General features: G+C 44.7%; 1 protein-coding gene across 1 annotated transcript in view; it reads left to right on the top strand.

The window, feature by feature from the left end:
• Positions 1-5,961, top strand: part of CTSW (cathepsin W) — a 184,859-nt gene extending 178,898 nt beyond the window's left edge. Inside the window, exon 11 of the mRNA XM_077463350.1 lies at positions 5,778-5,961. Within this exon, the coding sequence (XP_077319476.1) occupies positions 5,778-5,870 (93 nt within the window). The 3' untranslated portion in view covers positions 5,871-5,961. The remainder of the gene's footprint in view (positions 1-5,777) is intronic.
• Positions 5,962-22,613: the final 16,652 nt, after the last annotated feature.

Raw genomic sequence — 22,613 nt, 5'->3', positions numbered from 1 at the left:
CGGATGACGGGTCACGGCTACTCTATAGGCCCTCCAATCCACCCAGATGGAAGGGGGCGAACTCCCTTCTATTTTTTTTATCTGATTTTTAGGACCAGATTGGAGGCAGGCGGGAGTAAACGGACAAAAGTCTGTTTACATCTGCCGCTCTGTAGAGGTGAATTGGGTAGGGCCAATCGTGTGCAAAGGGCCTAAACTGCTTTCACACTGATGATTACCCACACCGCAGGTGCAGAGTAGTGCTGTGGGTTAACTGAACTTTGCAATAGACTCTGCCTGTGGCAAAAGCCGGCACTGTACAGGAAGCATGGGCTTATGGGCTCTTCAGCCATTTTCTTCCTCTACCACCAGCTTCATTCACAACACCGATGCTGTGGTATGACGGGTCAGTAACCCGCGATATGGGCTTGCTAACCCGCCATTCCAGAGCAGGAGGTCGCGGGCCACATCAAAGGGCTCCGCGGGCCACTTGGTTGGCCACCCCTGCTCTAGCTGTTTTTATTATAAAGGTATTCCTTCTCAAACATTCTTGAAGTTCACAACAAAGAATCCAAAGTTGTATTTCAATTGCTTTCTAACATTAACTTTGATAATTAATTTCCTCACAATGCTTATAGATGCAGAGGTAAATGAGGTAAATCTTGTTTTAAAGCAGAACTGAAGGCATTTAAAATAAACATGTGAGCAGACCAGCAAAGCCACGCCTTGCACCTTCTGCAATAAAACGCACCTACCTGACTCCTCGCAGTCATCCCTACGTCATCCAGCAGTGGCCAATGAAGATACCTGAACACCAGCACCTTCAAGGGGCCAGGGAGAAGATGTCAGCACTGGCAAGGGCCCCTCCCAGACTTCGGGCCATTAACCCTTTCGCTGCCAGGCCCTGTGCTCCATTTTTAAACTCAGGTGGCCAGGCCATTTTTGCAAATTTTCCATTGCCTTTTTATTTCTCCTTTACAGCTTTCAGAGTTTGTGAAAAAGCCCCTAAACCATACATTTACTAAAATTACATGACTAGTAGAAATAAAAAAGGTGCTACTTATTCTTAAGGCCCTGTGATATTTGCGCAAAGGTTTATCAAAGAAATATTTTTGCTGAAAATACACTAAAATCATTATTAGCAGATAAAAAGACAGCACATTTTACTAAATTTCTGATAAATATAAAAGCTTATTAACCTGTATTGAGTTTATAAATGAAAAAACATTTGTAAATTTTAAATTGCGACTTTTTGCAACATGGTAAAAATCAAACATAAGCAAAAATGTAAATATCCAAATTTCTCTTAGAATCTGGAGGTTTTACTTTTTCTCGTACAGCTTTCAGAATTTGTACAAGACCCCTAAAACCATATATTTTCTGAAAGCACATGAACTGTAGAATTAAAAAAAGGTGCTACTGATTTTTAAGGCCATGCAAGATTTGTGCAAATGTTTCTCAAAAAAAATACACTAAAATCATTATTAGCACCTAAAAACACAGCACATTTTACAAAATTCCTGCTAAATTCTTACTAAATATAAAAACTTAACCTGTATTGAGTTAATAAACAACATATATTTGTAAATTTTGAATTGTGCCTTATTGCGAAATGGCGAAAAACAAACGTACGCAGAAATGTAAATATCCAAATCTCTCCAAAAATCTGGAGGTTTTCTTTTTTCTCTTAAAGCTTTCAGAATTTGTAAAAAAAAAACCAAACCATATATTTACTGTAAGCACATGACCTGTAATATAAAAAAAAAGGTGCTAGTGATTTTGAAGGCCCTGAGATATTTGCACACATGTTTATAAACAATATTTTCGCTACAAACACACTAAAATCATTATTAGCACATTTTGCTAAATTCTTACTAAATATAAATGCTTAACCTGTGCTGAGTTAATAAATAACAAATATTTGTAAATTTAAACTTTTGCCTTTTTGCAATTTGGTGGAAATCAAGCATATGCAAAAAATTTCTCAATAAATCTGGAGGTTTTAATTTAAAAGTTTGTAAAGGACCCCCAAATCATATATTATCTGAGAGCACATGACAGGAAAATCAAAAGAAGGTTCTAATGATTTTTAAATTCACGCAATATTTGCGGAAAAATTTATAAAATTGCCTTTTTCACAAAAAAAACACTTTATTTGCACACATAATTATAGCATAACCTACAAAATTCTTGCTAAATTCCAACTAAGGCCTTGTTCACATGGGGCTTATGCCCCATGGAGAGCCGTGTTTATTTGCATGGGGATGCCTTAGTATTCTGTGCACCCCTGTACAGGAAGTCCTATTCATGTTAATCGGGACGCTGCAGCTGAAAATACACATCTGACATCTGTGCGGGTGTAGGTGTATGGCCCGAAAACACAGACAGTGTGAGTTCAGGGACATACACCCACATGGATGTCAAGTTGGGAGCACTGACTGTCCATGCAGCTGCTGTGTCCCAGTTGATATGGATGGGGCGGTCTGCACAGGAATGCACAGGACACCTGTGCATCCCTGTGCAGCTAAAAATGGCCTCACTGTAGTGTGACCTGCGTGAACGAGGCCTTAGGCCTTGTTTACACTTGCAGTTGGGGGGCAGCAAAAATGCGTGATTGAGCTGCGTTTCTGCTGCCCACCACCCACCCCCCATAAGCTGCAAGAGGGGGTGTTTAAATGTTGCAGCCACAACGTTTTGCTTTGCACCCGTAGTTCAGTTGATCCGACTTGAAGTGATACTGTCATTTGAATGATATACAACCAAGTCTGCAAAAGGCCAAATGGGGTTAAAACAGGGGGCGAAGAGGCATCCAAGCACTTTCTCACTGCCTGTCAGTAGCTTCTGAAGCACGATCCGAACGCAGATCTGGCTTCAGCGGCAGGGGCGATTTAGATGCATGTCTAAATCTACCCTTATTAGGTTTTTAATTTTACTATTTTTTAATTTTTAATTAATTTTTTTTGTGGGAGGGATGAGGGGGTTTGGAGAGACATCATAGATCTAAACAGACCCCTAATGCCTGTCAGTAGCTTCTGAAATGATCTGGGTCTCAGCGGTAAGGATGATTTAGATGCATGTCTAAATCTAACTTTATTAGGTCTTTTATTTTTACTATTTTTTACAATTTTATTTTTTATATATTTTTTTTGGTTGGTTGGGGGGGGGGGGGGGGGGGTGGGAGGGACATCAGGGGTCTAAACCCCTAATGTCTCTTTTTTGAGACAGAGAAATGGACTGAAGACCTTTCACACAGTTTACTCCCCGTCTATGATAAATGAACTGAGTGATCGCTATTGATCACTTTGTTCATTCAGGAAAGGAAGGGGATTGGTAAACCCCCCTGCTCTCCATCCAGACGCATCTAGGGGAGGGACATCATTTAGGGTAAAAAAATAAATGTAACTCTGCAATTGCCAGCAGCAGTGGCAGTGGAGGGAGCCAGTGTTCAATGGAGAAATGCCTCCCGTTCGAAAAATGCCCCAAATGGGTCTGCGCATGCGCAGTAACAAACGTCACTCCAACTGATATGTTGATCAGCTGGCATGACGTAAACACAGCGCATGCACAGATCGTCAGAGGCATTTCTCCAAGGGAGACAGTATTCAATGGGCAGTATTCAAAGCTACACAAACAGCGGAGGGAGACCATATTTATTAGATTGTTCCTCGCTGTTGCGGGCGGGTTTTCCATCTGCTGAACAGCGCGTTTTGTCTATGTTGCAGGATGGGTTTGGTGTGTTGAATGGCTGGTTTTGCCTGTGTGTAAGGGAGGGATGCAACACACACAAAACCAGCCCTTCAACACACCCACAACAGCGAGGCAGAATTGAACAACTAAGTTCCCCTGCTGTTTGCATAGCATCAGATAATGCCTCTGATCTGCTCATGCGCTGTGTTGATGTCAAGCTAGCTGATCAACATATCAGCTGGAGTGACTTTGTTACTGTGCATGCGCTGATCCATCGAGGGCATTTTTTGACGGGAGGCATTTCTCGATAGAACACTGGCAATTGCCACCGATCCACAGAGATCCGTGCTGGCGGGGCAGATGCTCGGGGGTAAAAATTTGTGCTGGGGGACAGATGTAGTAGGCAGAGGACAGTGTGGGGGGAACAGAGCAATAATTTTAGGTAGTACAGAAGGGGAGGAAGCAGCTGGTGACAGGTAGAGAGGCAGCGGATGGGGGGGTGTCATTTTAGCTGAATAACTCTTATTAGCAGCTTGTTAGCTGCTAATCAGAGCTATTGTTTTGTTCAGCAGAGTCTGCTGAACATTTCTGATATAAGTTTATAATCACTAAAGTGACCATGAGCTTATAACAGAAGATGAATGTAGGTCCGTATGGCGTACAGACTTGGCCACCTGCAGGCAGTTCTGTAGGACTGTATGCCATATGGACCTAGCAGCAAAACGGGTAAAGAAGAGATAAGTATGATGACTTTAGTTCCTCTTTTAAACGCTTTTACTGGTTGTTGAAAATGTAAATACTTTACTGTGTATGACCTTGGGATACATGGTAAATTTAGATAAACTTACTAGTTTGTGTAAAGATTTTGTTTCTATAAATAATTTTACAGTGGTTGTAAAGGCTAAAGGTTTTTTAACCCTAATGCATTCTCTGCATTAAGGTAAAAAAACTTTCTAAGATTAGCTCCCCCCAGCCCCTCCTAAATACTTATCTGAGCTTGATCTCGATCCAGAAACATGCCTAAGCCCTTGTACACACGGTCGGACATTCCGACGAAAAATGTGCGATCGGACCGTGTTGTCGGATAATCCGACCGTGTGTGGGCTCCATCGGACTGTTTTCTGTCGGAATATCCGACGGATCAAGTTTTCCAGCTTGGCTATAAAATTTTCCGACAACATGATCCGATCGGACCTTGTCCGATCATGTGTAGAGAATTCCGATTGGACAAAGTGCCACGCATGCTCAGATCAAAATCCTACACCAAAGCTATTGGCTACTAGCCTGAACGTAGTCCCGTCGTAATGAAATAACGTCATCACGTTCTGAACAATCGGATTTTCCGACAACTTTGTCTGACCGTGTGTATGCAACAGTTTTGGACAAAATCTGACGGATTTGGTTGTCGGAATGTCCGACCGTGTGTACAAGGGCTAAGAGTTGCATCACTGCTCTCTCTCCTCAACGAACATGGATGCAGCCATGCTGGCTCCTGCTGCTGTCAATCAAATCCAGTGAGGAGGACATAGGCAGGGCTGAGCCACAATATGTGGGTCTATGGGCACACAGAGCCCGGCTCAGGAGCAAGCCCGCACGTCTGCCTCCATAGCAAATGTATGTTAGAGGGGCAGACACTGAACAGGAGGAGAGGACAGTGCCATTGTACCATTACCATTGCACAGAGCAGGTAAGTATAACATGTTTGTTATTTTAATTAAAAAAAACAGCCTTCCTACTTGGTTGGTTGCCCAATTCCCACAACCTTTACTGACAAAATGTGAAAAATGTATTGATCAAGCTAATGTTTTGTACTGTCAACTTGAAAAATATCAGGAGCTCCTATTTAAAAAAATCTATATTTTTACAGAATAAACATCATGTAAAAGTTAACAATACCCGCAAAAATGTGACAAAAAATGAGCAGGACTCACTATTATACTTGAGGAATTACTGCATGGATGGATTAAATACTGCAAAACAGACTTGACATCATGCATTTTACTTTTTGCTGAAAATCTCATTATACTCATCTAACTGTCTTTAAGTGATTATAACATTTATTTGCAGTACATTTCTTTCAAAGTATAACATTCATATTTTTTAATTCACAGGGGTATTTTAGAATTTTTCTTGGAAAAAATATTTGTGGGATTACAAAATACCCAATAGCTGCTATTGTGAAGAATCAAAAAAGTACACCATAACTGTATGCTTACAGGTATCAATGTATATTATCAATGTATATACAATACCAGTAAATGCAATTAGTGAAAATATATTAAAGTGGCTCTAGAATTTGTTTGTCAATTTGTCATAATTTTTTTTAAAAATCAAAAAATTGTTTTTATTGAGAAAAATATAGTATTTTGACAGACTGCAGCAGATATGTGCTTTACATTACATTGTATCATAATGTAATGACTCCGAAACACATTACCCATAAGTAACTTTTAAACATGAGTTAAACTATGACTTTTGGATGCTACATAAAATAAATATACATACTGCTCCTCAAGATATTCCTTGCTGCTGGATAAAGTTATTCAGTGAAAAAATAAAATCTCCACAAACACTGAAAGAAACAAACATCTAAAGCTGACAAAATAACATTTGAAAGATAGGGAAACATCTTCACAAACTAACCTCTCGCTATCTGGATAATGCCTCGCCATATATTCCTCAACCCTCCAATTTTTGGAGGAGCTGTTCTATGAAGATAAGTTAATTTGTATCTAATAATCACTGAATTGACATGTTCTATACATTGTCCCCTGGTTGGCACCCTGGGAGAGATCCAAAATCTAGTAATTAATTTGCATGCAACGTAAAGTAAAATAAAATTGCAGCATATTCATGCGGTGTTAATTTATCCTCCTCCAGAGCGCCAACAGACAGACAATAGGATCACTCAGGTAGTTGTATCAGGTAGTTGTAAACCTGGGATATCATAGCTATAAACTCCCCCAATAATAAAAAAGTTTGGGGCATCTCCACAGCATGTGTATTAGGTCCCTATGTTCTTGTTGACACTTCGAACACATCTATACAACCCCATTTATGCAGCTGCTGAGGTGTCCTATAAGCTCTTTGAAGCAGAAAGAGATGAGAGAGTTTCTGCGTGGCCGACACTGACAACAAAAGAAGCAGCGGAAAGACAAGCTTCCCATATATATCCATCTACAGTGCTCATATCTCTCTCCCATACCTTCCTGCAAGGCAGATATGAGGCCCCCTGTAACACACTTATGAGCACAGAATAAACCTGAGAAATCATGCCCTTCTTGTCTGAAACCATGAATACCTTCTCTATGATAGGGTGGTTAGTCAATATGAGTCTTGAGGCCCTAGCTTGGGCATTCAAGGCATGCCTTAGTTGGAGATATTCATTAAATTGTTTTGTAGGGATATTATAATCCTGTTGTATCTCTATAAAGGCTTTAAGTATAGACCCCTGATATAATTGAGAATTATATTAAATTTTCTCCCATTCATAAAACCCTTACAACTTCAGTATTTCCCTGAATTTATGCCACATTGGGGTACATGATAGAGAGACAGTCATATTTAAATCGCCTTAATATATTTCCACAAAGTTTTTAGTAGAGTAAGGGCTGGTTCACACAGGGGGCGACACGAGGCGACACTACTTGTGAAGCCAAGTCGGATACGACTTGTATCCGACTTAACAGCGCGACTTGGGGCGACTTACAAGTCGCCTCCAGGACAGGGAACTGTACAAGTGAGCTTTCACCCCTTGTGACATCATTCCTGTTCCTGTCTTCTTCCTTGTTCCTGTTTTTGCCAGTTGTTCTGTGTCCAAAATGCTCTCTGTGCGTTACCTTATGTCAGCTGTCCTAACAGCTGGTTTGGCAGTACTGATGGAAGAGGAAGAAGAAGAAATGAAGCGGAGGAGGAGGATGGGAAGAAGACGTCGCTACTGGATCCATCCAATCATTGCCAATCGACATAACAGAGGGCAGTTCTGGGCTATGTATGAGAACTTGCGTAGTTTTGATGACAAGTTTTTCAAGTATACACGGATGTCGATCACAAGGCAAGTACATATGCTGTATGTCATTGTCCACTTTCCACGTCACTTGCCATACAGTCTTGGCATACAGACACCTTCTCTCCCGAACAAAGCGTATGAGGGACTCATTGTCCACTGGTTCTCTCCTGTTCATAGCAGACATTTTGCAGGACTGAGCTCTTGGTCTGTGTGAGTTCAAGATAACCAGGAAAACGAAACTAATGTGTATGGAAAGGAGGGGCTGCCTGCAGTGGGGGCTGGGTGACTTCCTGTCAAGTAGCCTGCAAGTAGCCTACAGATGAACAGGAGAGGCGACTTACATTGACATGAATGGGTACAAGTCGCCTAGAAGTCGTTTCCAAGTAGTACAGGAACCTTTTTTAAAAGTCGGAGCTACTGCAGTAGTGTATATTAAGACAGCTCCATTGACTATCATTGTTTTTAATGCAGCGCGACCTGGAGGCGACTTGAGGCAACCTAGACCGACCTGAAGTCGGATCGCAGTTGCCCGCAGTGTGAACCGGCCCTAACTGTTGGAAGATCTGAAGACAGATTAGGAAAGCCTTCCTCCAAATGAGAAAGAGCAGACTAGCCCGATCCCTCAGGAATAAGCATATTTCGAACTGAGTCCATGAGATCTATTAACCCCTATCCCCCCAGTTGCTGAATCTGAGAAGCTATATAATAGGCTCTAGAGTGTGGGACAGCCAGTCCCCCCTGATCCTTTCCCATTTGTAATGTAGTTAGCAGGAGAGAGGGGTCTTTATGAATCTGCCAACAAAGCATCTTTACCCGGTTTTAACAGAACAATAATAATTGCCTTGTTCATTTATTGAGGTATTATTATTGAGGTAGTATTATTGAGGTACTCTAGCGCCCCATTATACACTTTGAGCAGTGTGGGTAGCATTTGTTTTGCATAACACCCATATACCTCAGATGGAAGTCCATCTATGCCAGGGGATTTCCCATTAGGAGCCTGCTAAAATGGCAGAAGGAGTTCTTCCGTAATCAGATTATTGAGCCATTTTTCATCCTGGGCCAAAAGGGATGGTAGGGAGCATTTGTCCAAGAAAAAAGCTATTTCACTCCCAGTGGGGTTCACCTTAGATGAATAAAGATCGGTGTAAAATAAACAAAACACCTGCAAAATGTCTTCTGTTGAATTCTTAAGACAGCCCTGAGAATTGTACAATTTGTCAATGTGCTCTGAACATTGTTGATTATGTATCAGCATCGTGAAAAACAATTAAAACTTAATTGTGCAAACTCCGCACCATGTGCAAAAAATATATATATAAATATAACAAATCTATAAAAAAATATAAAGAATAAATAATAAATAAAAAGCTGCACCCTGTATATGTGAGGTGGGAAAAAGAACCTCCTCAATAGTGAAACAATAACGGATTTAGGGGCACTCTTGTTACCTTAATCAATAGGTGAAATTCTTCAAAAAATAAAAAACTCACTAATCAACAGTTAATAACCAATACCACAAATTATTAATCAATGTATATAACAAACATTTGTGATCCAGTAACAAATGGAAAAATTCTTCACAGATTAATTCAATTAAAAAAGTCTCATAAATGTGCCACTCCAGCTTCTTTGATAAATAATCCCAAATTCACTCCGTGCAAAATCTTGCAGACTGTGATAAAAAGATAAATCCAGAGAATTTGCATACACCTCCACCAAAGGACACCGACACCCAATCGTGATGTGCAAAAGCAATCTGCTTACCAGATTTGCCTGACCACTTTAATTAAAAAAGTAAGTCAAACAACGCCTGTACAGGTATGTGCCTGTTCACATATGACATGGATACATAGGATAGTGCGTCCTCTTTCAGACTTTCAGGCGGAAGCATAGAAAATCCATAGCGTAATATTGATTTTATCATCAAAAAATTGAATAAAAAACACAGCCAAATGGCTCCTTACATTAGTATGTGCCCGACCCGGCACTGGGGCTGCTCGCCTTCAAGATAGAACAATCCAGTAGGTGCAATGAGTTCCCTACGTATTGTCAATGCGGCGTGCGTTCCAAGCCGTGAAGCCGACAACCAAGTTACCAGATATGGCGCCAAGAGCGTGACCAGGTACCGCTTCAACTTACGTTTCATCATTAATGTCTTCAGGAAGCGTACCTGGTCACTATGGTCACCGCTTTTAAACATATTCTTACGTAACTAGGAATAGAATAGAAAAAGGCAGATTATGCGCAGCCTCAGTCCCGCTCAGAGTGGTAAACATAGACATACACTCTAACTCCTACCATTTCTCCCTATATCTATAGAAATTTTAAAACAACGAAAAACAAGCAATAATTGTTACATAAAACATGATACGACTTAATAATATTATAATATCGTATATAAACTAGCACCAAAAACAGATTCTCTGCAAACCAATGTTGACGGCAGAAAAATCACAGAAGGCAACACTTAATATAGATATCGCCATCATATATATATTAAATTAATTCGATGTTCCAGATAATTCATATTGATACTTTTGTTCATATATTAGACTCAATCATTCAAACCCATATTTCAATCCACCCCTCCTATTCATCGCTAGCATACTGTCCCATGATTTTGTTGTAGAAAAAAACGTTTATACTCTGCTAACTGGAGTTCTACCTGTCTCGACATCATCCTTGCCACCAGCCAAGCCCTCTTAGTGTCATCCAAAGGACTGTTAACATTGGTCTCCTCTGCACTCCCTGATTCCATCAAAACAAATGTTTCTCAAGTATCCCACACCACCCCAACATCTTCTAAATCCATTTTACAGCGGAAGAAGGATGTTAACAATTCAGGGATGGGGTCCGGAACAGGAAACAGGGTTAACCAAAATGGATTTAATTTCCAGCTAAATTGCCTCAGGACTGAAGGGAACACTAGTTCCACCCAAAAAAGGAGTGATCTGAGATATGCCTTGGTTCATATTGGGAAGCGGCTAGAAGAGAGAGAACAGAGCAGTTGGCTAGGCCCAAATTTATCCTGGATAAACAATTATAAGTAGCAGAGTGACATAATAACATTTTTGCAGCTGGGTGTCTCAGCCTCCAAATGTCTGTCGGACCGAACTCTCCCACCAGGCGAGAAAAGGTAGTGGGTCACCCAGTAGGAGGAATTTTGAGAAGTAGGGGATAATTTATCCCAGTGGGAGTCTAGCAAATTATTATACAGGAAAAATAAATACGATCTGAAGCAAACACAGTGACGTGCCTCTATCTCTAAATGTATACACAAACAAAAAACAGGGGTCATGGGACTTTGAGTAAGGCACATTGAGCAAAGTAAAATAGTAATAATTTATTAAACGTTTCATAGTGCATAAAATCAATGTCTAAATATTGTGCAAATATAAATACAGAAAGCTGACATGTGACATTCATATAAAAATACTGTTCATATTGTAATAGTTAAGAAATATTCCCTATAAAAATGTGTAATCAAGTTTAATATTGAATATCCAAGCATCTGTGGGGCTCTACATATTTCATGGATCGCTTACAGTCCACTTGTCAGGAGCATAATGCAACTAGATCTAAGGATATAGATTGTATTACAATGAAAAAATAAATTAGAATGGGGGCGTGGCCTGGACATGGCCATGTGAGGTTGATCTTTTTCTGAGCTCCCGGCCTCGCCGCCCTATACCGATATATACACGCTTGGAAAACGGTATGCTTACCACTAAAAAGCAAAGGACGAGAGCCGCAACGCGGAGGACCCCCGCCGCAAGTAACTCTGTCAAAATTCAGCGTTTTTTCAGGCAGACCCAGGGCCCTTCAACAGGAGCCGTAGCCGCGGCTCCTCGAGGTCCCACGTGGGACGCCGCTCTGAGGACCCATCCGCAGCAAGCTAGCGCTGCTCTGCCTGTCTCGGCTTCTTCACACAGCAGGTCCCGGTTTCCACAGGAGGACTCCCCGGAGGTGACGATGGCCGCATCCACCCCGCCAGAACAGAATGAGGTGGATCAGGACATCAGGACTCTCCTGCAGGCTCTCCCCACCAGGACTGACATCGAGGCTCTGATTCTCCGCCTTGAAGAGACTCACCGGCGGGACATTCAAGAAGTGAGAGGTGAGGTCTCTACTTTGGCAGAGCGGGTGATGACAGGGGAGGCCTCGGTCTCTTCCCTGGAAGGCAGGGTGATGGCTCTGGAGCAGACAATGGACCATCATAGGGGCACTGCCATCGCTCTCCAGCTTCACCTGGAGGAAATTGAAGACCGGAGCCACCGTAATAACGTGCGGCTCCCAGAAAGCATGGAAAGGGGGGACTCGGGGATGGGGGTGCTGGGCATTTTCCGTACAGTAGTGGCGGACCCAGACCTGGAGTTGGATAGAGTCCACAGGATGCTGGGTCAGAGGTCGGTGGACCCCAGTAGACCCCGCGATGTGCTGTGCAGATTCCACCACTACACCCAGAAAGAAAATGTCCTCCTTCAGGCGTGGGAACACGGAGATGTGGATGTAGGACGTGTGCAGGTTAAACTCCTGCCGGATCTGTCTAGGGGGCGACCCTTAAACGCAGATCTTTGCTTTGCCCCCTTCTGGATCTTGCAAAGCAGAGAGGCTTCACCTATCATTGGGGTTTCCCACTCTCAGTGACATTCAGGAAGGAGGCCAATGCTTTTACCCTGCAGACACATATGGATCTCCCAGCCCTGTTCCGGTTTTTGGAAGCTGACCCAATCCCAGTTCCGGACTGGCTGCAGATTCTCCAGCATCCATCTGGCAGACCGGGCTCTTTTCTGGTCCGTGGCCCACTACCTTCTGCCAGCTGAGAGCAGGACGGAGACATTGATCGGCCTCAAGAGACGCATAGAGTGAGGGCCCTATACATCCACCACTCTCGTCTCCCACTGTCAAGTGGCAGGTTGTCACCTTCCCTAGGGTATGTTCTGGAGGGCTGTGAGCACCCTTCCCTTTTTGGCATCTGGGGGACCTGATGGGGATTTGCCTTGTTTCTCCCTTTTATTTTATTACATTTTTGATTTAGATTTTTTGTGCCCAGGGATGGCGCGGTGCCCAGCCCTCGCCCCCCTTTCGGGGGGGGGGGGCTTGTGGTATTTCCATCTCCCTTACAGAAGTCTCGGGGCAAAGTCTCTGCATTTTCTGGGCCTGGGGTGGGGGTGGCTACCCACACTTTGTCTCACTAATGGTGAGCAGATCCGTTTGCGAATCTACGTAGCTGACGGGCTTGGGAAGACTCGTAAAAAAACTATCAAAAACAGCGCATCAAAGAGACTAGTAGATTGATGTGAAAAAGACTTTAAAATGTCATTTATTAAATGTAAAAAATGAACACAGACATCTGATCCCTGCAGGATCTAAAACACATAAAAAACACCAATCATAAAACGGACAGATGTTTGATAATGAAAAGCTCCTCAGATCTCTCAGTTGTAGCTTTGGGAAGGTGAAAACCAAAGACCAATGTGCACAGCTATCGAATGCCTAATGAATGCAATCAATCATCTGAAAGAACCCAGAGCGTGTATGAAAGGACAGTGTAAACGAATGGAACAATGTTCCTAGGGACACTCACTTCATAGGTGTTCAATGGGCTGCAGAGCTGATGAGTCAAGTCTGATGAACGAGGGGGAGGTGTTTATTTCAGCTCCATCTGAAGCGTTCGGCTTGGAGGCAGAGGTGTAATGCTGCACGCTGGGTGGTAAGGGTCAAGCTTAGTCACCAGATGGTATCAGTTGTACACATAGGCAGCTTAGAGAACGCTGGGAAGACTCGTGGCTGGTGAAGGAACTTTGGCCCTGGGGACCAACATTCTGTGGATATTTTGGAGTGACGGGGTGGAGGGAAGGCTTATTACTGCACAACATGTATGTGAATGCTGGTTGCCCTCTCTCTCAATCAGGTTGGGTGTGTTATCTGTGTTTAGTAGCGGGGCCCCATAACGGGGAAAGGAATGCCTGCGTTAGCTTTCTTTTTTTTTCATACAGAAAAGAGGCCCAAGTTACAGGTTGGCATGTATTTCTTTCATTTTTTTTTCCTTTTGTTGTTGTTTTGCTCAAATTTAAGTTTACCGTTGCACTGTATGTTATATTGGCATGTCGTGGGCGGGCGGGGAGGTCCGGGGGTTCACCTCTCGGTCCTGTCTGTCCACTGTCCCACATAGGACTGTGCTCTATATCCAGTAACTTACTGGTGAGTGCATAAGCAGATTTCTGCTGTGATAGTACTGTTTCTAACCACTCGACATGCTCAACTCCCACATTACACCAGGCTGTGGTCTGCGAATTTGGGTGAAGACATCTCTGTGCCGGAATGGAATACCTCTTTTCATTTCACACACAAGTCGACAATCTCCTGATACTCCCAAGAAAAGAACTACAAGCTATTGTCCAGGTGGTACAGGGACCCTGCTACTTTACATAGGATCTTCCCGTCTACCCCGGCCACCTGCTGGCGCTGTGAAGCTTCAGTCGGAACTTACATGCATGTCTGGTGGGACTGTGAGAGGATCCGCCCCTTCTAGACACAGGTTTTTGACTGCTATAATCTCTTGGCTGATACCCCGGTTCCTATTTCTCCAAAAATTGCATTACTCTCTATTCTGCCAGGGTCTATTAAATCGCACAAACAAAGGTTGCTCCGCTTTTTTATGTCCTCCGCTAGGCAACTGATACCTGCCTATTGGAAGACGACGACCACCCCCCCCCCCCATTGTCACGGTGGGTATCGATTATGAATGACACCATGAGAATGGAGGAGATGTTGGCACTGGACAATGACACTTACGCCAAATTTGTTTCTCAGTGGTCGATCTGGCTCCGCTTCTCTTCTTCTGACACTTTAATGAACCAAATCTTAAACGCATAAGGCCGCTGTGGGCTCTCCCTTACCCTACCCCCCCTATCCAATTCCTTCCCCCTCCCCCCTTCCTCCCTCTTTCCCTTCCTCTCCTCTTGCTATTTAGCTTTCCCCTATACTGCCTTGCTCCTCTTTACTTTGCTCTTTTCTCTTCTCTCTTCCTTTTTATCTTTTCCTTTTTATGTTCTTTTCTAAAATCTGCGTCATGTAGTAACCCATGGGTGCTTCTCCCTACTGTGACCTTAGGGACCGGAGCACAGGCCGTCTTTTCTACCCTCCAAGTTTCCTGTCAGAGACCGGCTGTGGCCGAATGTCGTTAGCCGATCTCTTGTATTTGTACCTCTGTTACTGTTCCTGTCTATATATGCCTCATGATGGTTACTGTTTATTGTTTTTACTTGACATGTCTTAATAAAAATATTTTCAACACTATTTTCAACACTAACCACTCGACCTCGTGTTGGCACTTTATTCTCTGTTTTTCCTACGCAGGCCTTGGGCCGCGTTCTTTACCTCTACTCTCCCCTTCCTTTTTCTTATTTATCTTTCCTTCTCCTATCCCTCTCCCGCTTCCACCACCCGGATCCCGTCTTCCTTTTTTGCGGAGTTACTCCCTCTTTCCGTCCCTTGGTCCCCACTCCCTCCTCCCTGAGATGCGATGGCAGCTTTGATTATAGTAACCTCTCTAAACGCTAGAGGGCTAAACGTCCCTGAAAAGCGACGTATGTTGCTACAGGATCTAAGGAAATCACATACCAACATGGCCTTCATTTAGGAAACACATTTTAAAAATGACAAGCTTCCCCTCCTCCGGACCAGACTTTTCCCTCAGACATATCATTCCACTATCCTGTCATCTAAGTCCAAAGGGGTTTCCATCTTGATCTCGAATAAACTGCCTTGGCGTTGCCAAGATGTTTTAGCTGACCCTGACGGTCGTTACATTTTTCTTAAAGGCCAGATTGGGGATGCTCATTTCACGTTTGCGACAATATATGCCCCCAACGACCACCAGACTGATGGAATACAAGACGGGCCAATTAATCCTGGGAGGAGATTTTAACGTCCCCCTGACGCCCGCTTCTCACACCTCCAATGGTTCCTCTTCGATCCCTGCGGCACACAGAAAACGTATAGCGAAATCCCTTTTAAGGGCCCAGTTAGTGGACATTTGGCGCTTACAACATGGGGGAGAAAGGGACTACACCTTTTATTCCCCACCACACAAATTGTACGCGAGGATAGATCTCTTCTTGATACCACACGACCAACTACATTTAGTGAGCTCCTCCTCCATTGGGTTAATTACGTGGTCCGACCATGCACCCATCTCCCTTACTTACACCCTGACTGCCAGCCCCTCACCTAGATCTGTGTTCTGGCGCCTTAACGAAAGCCTCCTCCAACTACCTGAGGTGCTGACGGAGGTCTCTAGAGATCTGGACCTCTTCTTTCGGGAAAATGACTTACAAAGGAGCGACCCAGGGATTCTTTGGGAGGCCCATAAATGTGTCATACGAGGAACGCTTATTAATTTGGGGGCATGCCTTAATAAGAACAACTCTCTACTCTCAAAATTGGCCTCCTTAGAAGCAAAGCACAAACACGCCCCTTCGCAACCATTAGATCTGGAGTTACAGATGATTTGTACTCAGATTACAGACCTGCTACATTATAGAGCGAAGGCGTCGCTACAATTCTGCCGCAAAATGACTTATGAATCTGGGGATAAGTGCGGGAGGGGTTTGGCCAATTCCGTCAAAGACCTAAAATCTAAATCATACATTCCCCAGATTATAGACCCGAAAGGGCAGAAAGCTTATACTCCGGCACAAATAGCAAGAAGCTTTGGTGATTTTTACACTAACCTTTACAACTTACCATCCTCTGGTACTAAACCGGAAGACATAGATAACTACATCACTAATTCTCATCTTCCCGCACTTCCCCAGGATTCTCGGGAAGTCTTGGACTCGCCGATTTCTCTAGAAGAGGTGCAGAGAGCTATTATAAGACCTTCACCCATATCATTGGACCACGACTGGTGACTTTTTTCAATGCCCTGGGTACGGAGGGGAGTTTCCCTGGATATACCCTTAGAGCACACATCTCCTTGATCCACAAGAAAGAGAAAGACCCAGGCCTCTGTGGGAGCTACAGGCTCATTTCCCTCTTTAATTTGGACTTGAAGTTGTGTTCTAAAATCTTAGCAACCAGGCTGGCACAACACCTTCAGTCCCTTGTGCATCTAGATCAAGTCGGTTTCATTCCCTCCAGGGAGGCTAGGGACAACACGGCGAAAGTACTTAATCTCCTACATGTGGTGAAATCCACACATACACCCTGTGTCTTCGTGAGCACAGATGCCAAAAAGGCTTTTGACCGTGTGAGCTGGGACTTCATGTTCTCAGTTCTCCAGCATATTGGCCTGGGTGTTCAAATGATGAAGTGGATAGGTAATATCTATTCGAGCCCTTCAGCCCAAGTAAAAGCAAATGGTGTGCTATCAGCCCCTTTTACAATTGGGAATGGAACCAGAAAGGGATGTCCCTTGTCCCCCTTACTGTTTGCCCTATCGTTAGAATCAGGAAGTGAAGCAAATCGGCTTCACTTCCCGGTTCCCTGCTGCGCATGCGTGAGTCACGCAGCGCAATAGGAATTGTCCGCGCTGTCTCTGGGACCCGTGTGTGTCCCAGCAGACAGCGCGGCAGGACAGGAAGAGGCATAGACTCCCACGGGAGTCTATGCCCGGAAGTGGGTGTAAATACCTGTCTTTGACAGGTATCTCCACCCCCCTCCCCCCTGAAAGGTGCCAATTGTGACACTGGAGGGGGGGAGGGTTCCGATCAACGGAAGTTCCACTTTAGGGTGGAACCCCCGCTTTAAGAAAGGCCTGGATTATTTCCTAAGTGTACATAATATAACTGGGTACTAAAATTTATAGGTAAAGTTGATCCGGGGAAAATCCGATTGCCTCTCGGGGGATCAGGAAGGAATTTTTTCCCCTGCTTTAGCAAATTGGATCATGCTCTGCTGGGGTTTTTTGCCTTCCTCTGGATCAACTGTGGGTATAGAATTGGGTATATGGGCTGGTATGATATTTATTATATATATATATATATATATTTTTTTTTTGGTTGAACTGGATGGACTTGTGTCTTTTTTCAACCTGACTAACTATGTAACTATGTAATTTCCGCCTTCAGACATTTAATATGTCATCATTTAGCAGTGTTCCAACTTCTTTGAGAAATGTGTGACTTCCTTTTCAAACCTATGTAATCTAGCTACATAGTAACACCATTCATTTCCTGGTCTCAAGACAACCATTTGCAAAATGAAAAAAATTAAAGAAAGCAAATAATAAAACGATAAATGTATGTTTAGTACAGCCACAAAACAAATGCACTAAATGTACTGAAGTTGCCCTTTAGTCTGATTACAGCATTTTCTTGTGCTGATATTATTGGGTTGATTTTCTAAAGTACCTTGTAGGCGAATGGGTGCACTCCCATGCACAACCATCTACTTTTAGATGAAAGGAAGATTCGCTAAAGCACTTGTCAATAAATAGATGCGAATGCAAATTCACCAATGGTCGCAAAACTAAGCGACCGTCCGGATGAGTTCACCTCCTAGAACCAGGTGCACAGTAGAGAAATTTTTTGCTTAAAACATGATCTCAATAGTGTCCTCTGCCCTGGACAGGCTCACCCGTTCCCACGCCCCCTCCTCTCCCCCGGATCGGACTAGGTTCGGCAATTTTCTAGCCGAGTTTGCTTTGACGGACGTTTGGAGGTATAAACACCCCTCCCGCAGGGAGTATTCCTGCTTCACACCAGCGCATGATGCAATGTCCAGGATAGACCTGATCCTGTTCTCCCCTACCCTGCTTCCGTGTCTTTTGGATGCGGGGATCGGGACTAGGGTCTTGTCTGATCATTCGCCATGCTGGGCCTGGCTTCGCCTGCCCTCCGCGCCGGCTTCCCGCTTGTGGAGGTTGAACCCGTTCTGGCTGACGGCTCTCCCCGATTTGGAGGCCGTCCAGAGGGAATGGGTTCATTATTTCCAGACAAATGCGGACTCTGCACCATTCGGGCTGGTTTGGGAGGCTTTTAAATTGCATGCCCGTATGTTTATGTCCATGCGCATTAACCAGTTTAAGAAATCCTCGGAGCTTGCTGTCCAGCAAGCTGAAAAGCTGCTGGTGGAGCTGGAAGGCGCATTTTTGGCGCATCCCACCCCCTCCAACTCCTCTAAACTGAGGCTGCAGTCTAGGCTCACCGATCAATTACACCTGGACAGAGCGGGGAGAAAGGTTTTTTTCACCAAACAAAAAGTCTATGAATATGGGGAGAGGGCAGGGGGTCTGCTGGCCTACTTGGCTCGCCTGGATCACGGCCCCCCGGTTGTGGTCCAGCTCATGTCTGCGGCGGGAGTCACGCTGTCGGATCCACAGGAGGTAGCTCAGGAGTTTCGGCGCTTTTTTGCTGACCTGTACACTTCTGAGGCCTCTGGCTCCTTGGACGACTGGTGGACGACGGTGGATTTCCCGGTTCTCACTGACTCGCAGGTGGAGCTTCTGGAGGCTCCCATTACCGAGGACTGCATAGCGGAGGCTATAGCATGCCTGCCACCTTCTAAAGCCCCAGGGTCAGACGGCCTCCCTCGGGAGTTTTATAATCAGTTTCAGGAGACCCTACTCCCTAAGCTCCGCCTGCTATACGCTCACATTTTTGACACCGGTGTACTCCCCCGCTCCATGAATGAAGCGCTGCTTGTCCTCATTCCTAAGCCTGGCAAGGACCCTCTCTACCCTGACTCCTACCGCCCCATCTCGCTCCTGCAGTTGGACGTGAAGATCTTGGCCAAAATCCTCGCCCTCAGACTTAATAAGGTGATACTCCATCTCATACACACTGATCAGACCGGCTTTATGCCCCGCAAAAACACGGCCTTCAACTTACGCAGACTGTTTATGAATCTACAAGCTTCCCATGACAATGTAGGTACTAGGGTTGTTGTTAGTCTGGACGCCGCAAAGGCGTTCGACTCGGTGGAGTGGGGGTACCTGTGGGAGTGTTTGCACAGTTTTGGCTTTGGCCCTAAATTTGTGCGCTGGATACAGCTTCTCTATCAGGCCCCCACTGCCCGAGTTCTCGTCAATGGCCAGATCTCTAGTCCCTTTCCCTTGACGAGGGGCACGCGCCAGGGGTGCCCCATCTCGCCCATGCTGTACGCGCTGGCGGTGGAGCCCTTGGCTCTGGCCATCAGAGCACACCCAGGTATCCACGGTCTCCGCAAGGGCCAGCTGTCGGAGGTGCTTAGCCTCTATGCGGATGACATGATGCTATATCTGGAGGATGCCGGCCCCTCCTTGGCGGCGGTTTTGGAGGTGGTTGGTCGTTTTGGGGCTTTTTCGGGCCTCCGCATTAATTGGTCTAAATCCCAAATTCTCCCTATTGACTTCGCTGCCCCCACACGTACACAGGCCTCATTGCCTCTCGAGCGTACGGACCGCATCAAATACCTCGGCATTCACTGCTCTCATTCCCTCACAGACTACATTAATCTTAACCTCGAGCCCCTCTTTCACCTTCTGAAGCGGAAGACCCAGGTGTGGTCCAGGCTCCCCCTCGGGGTCATGGGCCGCCTGGGTCTTTTCAAAATGATTCTCCTCCCCAAGCTCCTTTACGTTTTTTGGCATGCCCCAATCCGTATACCGTCGCGACTGTTCCGCGATATGGAATCGATCCTTAACTCCTTCGTTTGGGGCTCTTCCAGGCACAAGCTGGCCTGGCAGACTCTCAAGTGTCCGGTCCGTCTTGGCGGCGCTGCACTTCCCGACCTAGAGACGTACTACCTGGCCTCCCAACTTTCTCATTTTTATTACTTGAACACGCATGACAAGCTGAGATACTCCCTCCTGGTGTGCACCTCGGTGGTGGATGTCATCGCGCACCCCTTCCAAATACTTTTTTGCAAACATAGAGCTAGCCCTGGTGCGAACTGTAAGCGTACCATGATTGCGCACCACTGCCGATTGTGGAGTGTGGCGCGGTCTAGGTCCGGGGCACCCCCTCTACACGCACATACGCCCCTCTGGGATAACCTTGATATCCCGGAGCTGCTGGGGATCCCGGATTATAAGCTATGGATATGTAAGGGGGTTATCTATTTATCCCACTTCTACACACCTCAGGGTATTAAGACTTTCCAGGCACTTAAAGATGAGTTTGGCCTCCCGAACCAGGTGTTTGTCCGCTACCTACAAGTCCGCCACGCCTTGCAGGCTCAATTCGGGAATGCGCCTCCGCACCTGGTGTGCACCCCCCTGGCGGGCCTGGTTTTTGGCAATGATTCTTATAAGCTTACTTCCACTATTTATGCACACTTCCTCACCCCTCGGGTTACGACCCACGCGTATAGTCTCAAACCTAAATGGGAGGTTGATGTTGGCCCGATGGAGGATGAGCAGTGGGGAGAGATACTGTCGGTATCGACAGAGGTGTCCCCCAAAATGTCGGATAGGTTGACGCACCTGTACGTACTTCACCGGGCCTATGTCACCCCTGGGCGGTTATCTAAGTACAGACAAGGATTTGACCCTGTATGTCCCCGCTGTGGTGACCCGGCCAGTACATTCTATCATCTCATTTGGACTTTCCCCCCCATCCAGAGGTATTGGGCTCAGATAATCCAGTTCCTGAATGACCATATGGGGTCCCCCCTCACGCTCTGCCCACGACAATGTATACTCGGTCTCCTTCCCCTTCAGGATGAAAGTAAATATCTTAGAATATTCTTACAGGAGACCCTCTTCGCTGCTAGGATGCAGATAGCCAGATTGTGGCTTAGACCTGATCCCCCAACGCTCCAGCAGTGGAAGAGAGCTGTTAACCAAACTCTACCCTATAAAAGACTCATTTACGCCAACCGAGGTTGCCCTATGAAATTTCATAAGATTTGGGATGAATGGATGAATAGTCCTCATAGCTGCACGGGATAGACGCTGTGCGCGGTTGGTGGGCAGCGTTCCCCTTTAATAAATTTGCCTAGAGACTCTGTTATATGTATATGTGTATTACCTGTGGTCATGATATTGTGTACACTGTATTTTCTAGCCTATCCTGCTGGACATGGACTGTGTCTTTCTTCATGGTGCTTGGTGCTTGTTGCGCCTACCCCTTTTTGTTTGAGTATTGCTATGTAATCTTTTTTTCATGTATGCTCAATAAACTTTACTCTGGTTAAAAAAAAAAAACATGATCTCAAGCAATTAATACTTCCTATACATATGTTGAACATTTTAAAGAATAAGTGCTTTAAAAGAATTCTAAATTTGTCTGTATAAAGTGATACAATGCCTTGAAAAAGTGTTCATATCCCTTGAAATGTTCCACATTTTGCCATGTCATAACCAACAACGTAAATGTATTTTATTGGGATTTTATGTGATAGACCAACACAAAGTGGCACATAATTGTGAAGTGGATGGAAAGTGAAATGGTTTTCAATTTTTTTTTACAAATAAATATCTGAAAAGCATGGCATGTATTTGTATTCAGCCCCCTTTACTCTGATACCCCTAACTAAAATCTAGTGGAACCAATTGCCTTCAGAAGTCCCCTAATTAGTAAATAGAGTCCACCTGTGTGTCATTTAATCTCAGTATAAATGCAGCTGTTCTTTGAAGCCCTCGGAGGTTTATTAGAGAACCTTAGTGAACAAACAACATCATGAAGGCCAATCTGTCCACAGGACAACTATTAATAGTGCACTCCACAAATCTGGCCTTTATTTAAGAGTGGCAAAAAAAAGCCATTGTTGAAAGAAATCCATAAATCTCCCGTTTGTAGTTTTCGAGAAGCAATGCGGGGTACACAGGAAACATGTGGAAGAAGGTGCTCTGGTCATATGAGCCCATAATTGAACTTTTTGGCCTAAAAGCAAAAATGCTATGTGTGGAGGAAAACTAACACTGCACATTACCCTGAACACACCATCCCCACCATGAAACATGGTGGCAGCATGCTTTTCTTCAGCAGGGACAGGGAAGCTGCTT

This window comes from Lithobates pipiens, unplaced genomic scaffold (genome assembly GCF_037356315.1).
Source record: "Lithobates pipiens isolate NorthernLeopardFrog02 unplaced genomic scaffold, aLitPip1_a1.2 Scaffold_10, whole genome shotgun sequence".
Lineage (NCBI taxonomy): Eukaryota > Metazoa > Chordata > Amphibia > Anura > Ranidae > Lithobates > Lithobates pipiens.
The sequence above is the reverse complement of the archived record's forward strand: the minus strand, read 5'-3'. Positions and strand labels throughout refer to the sequence as shown.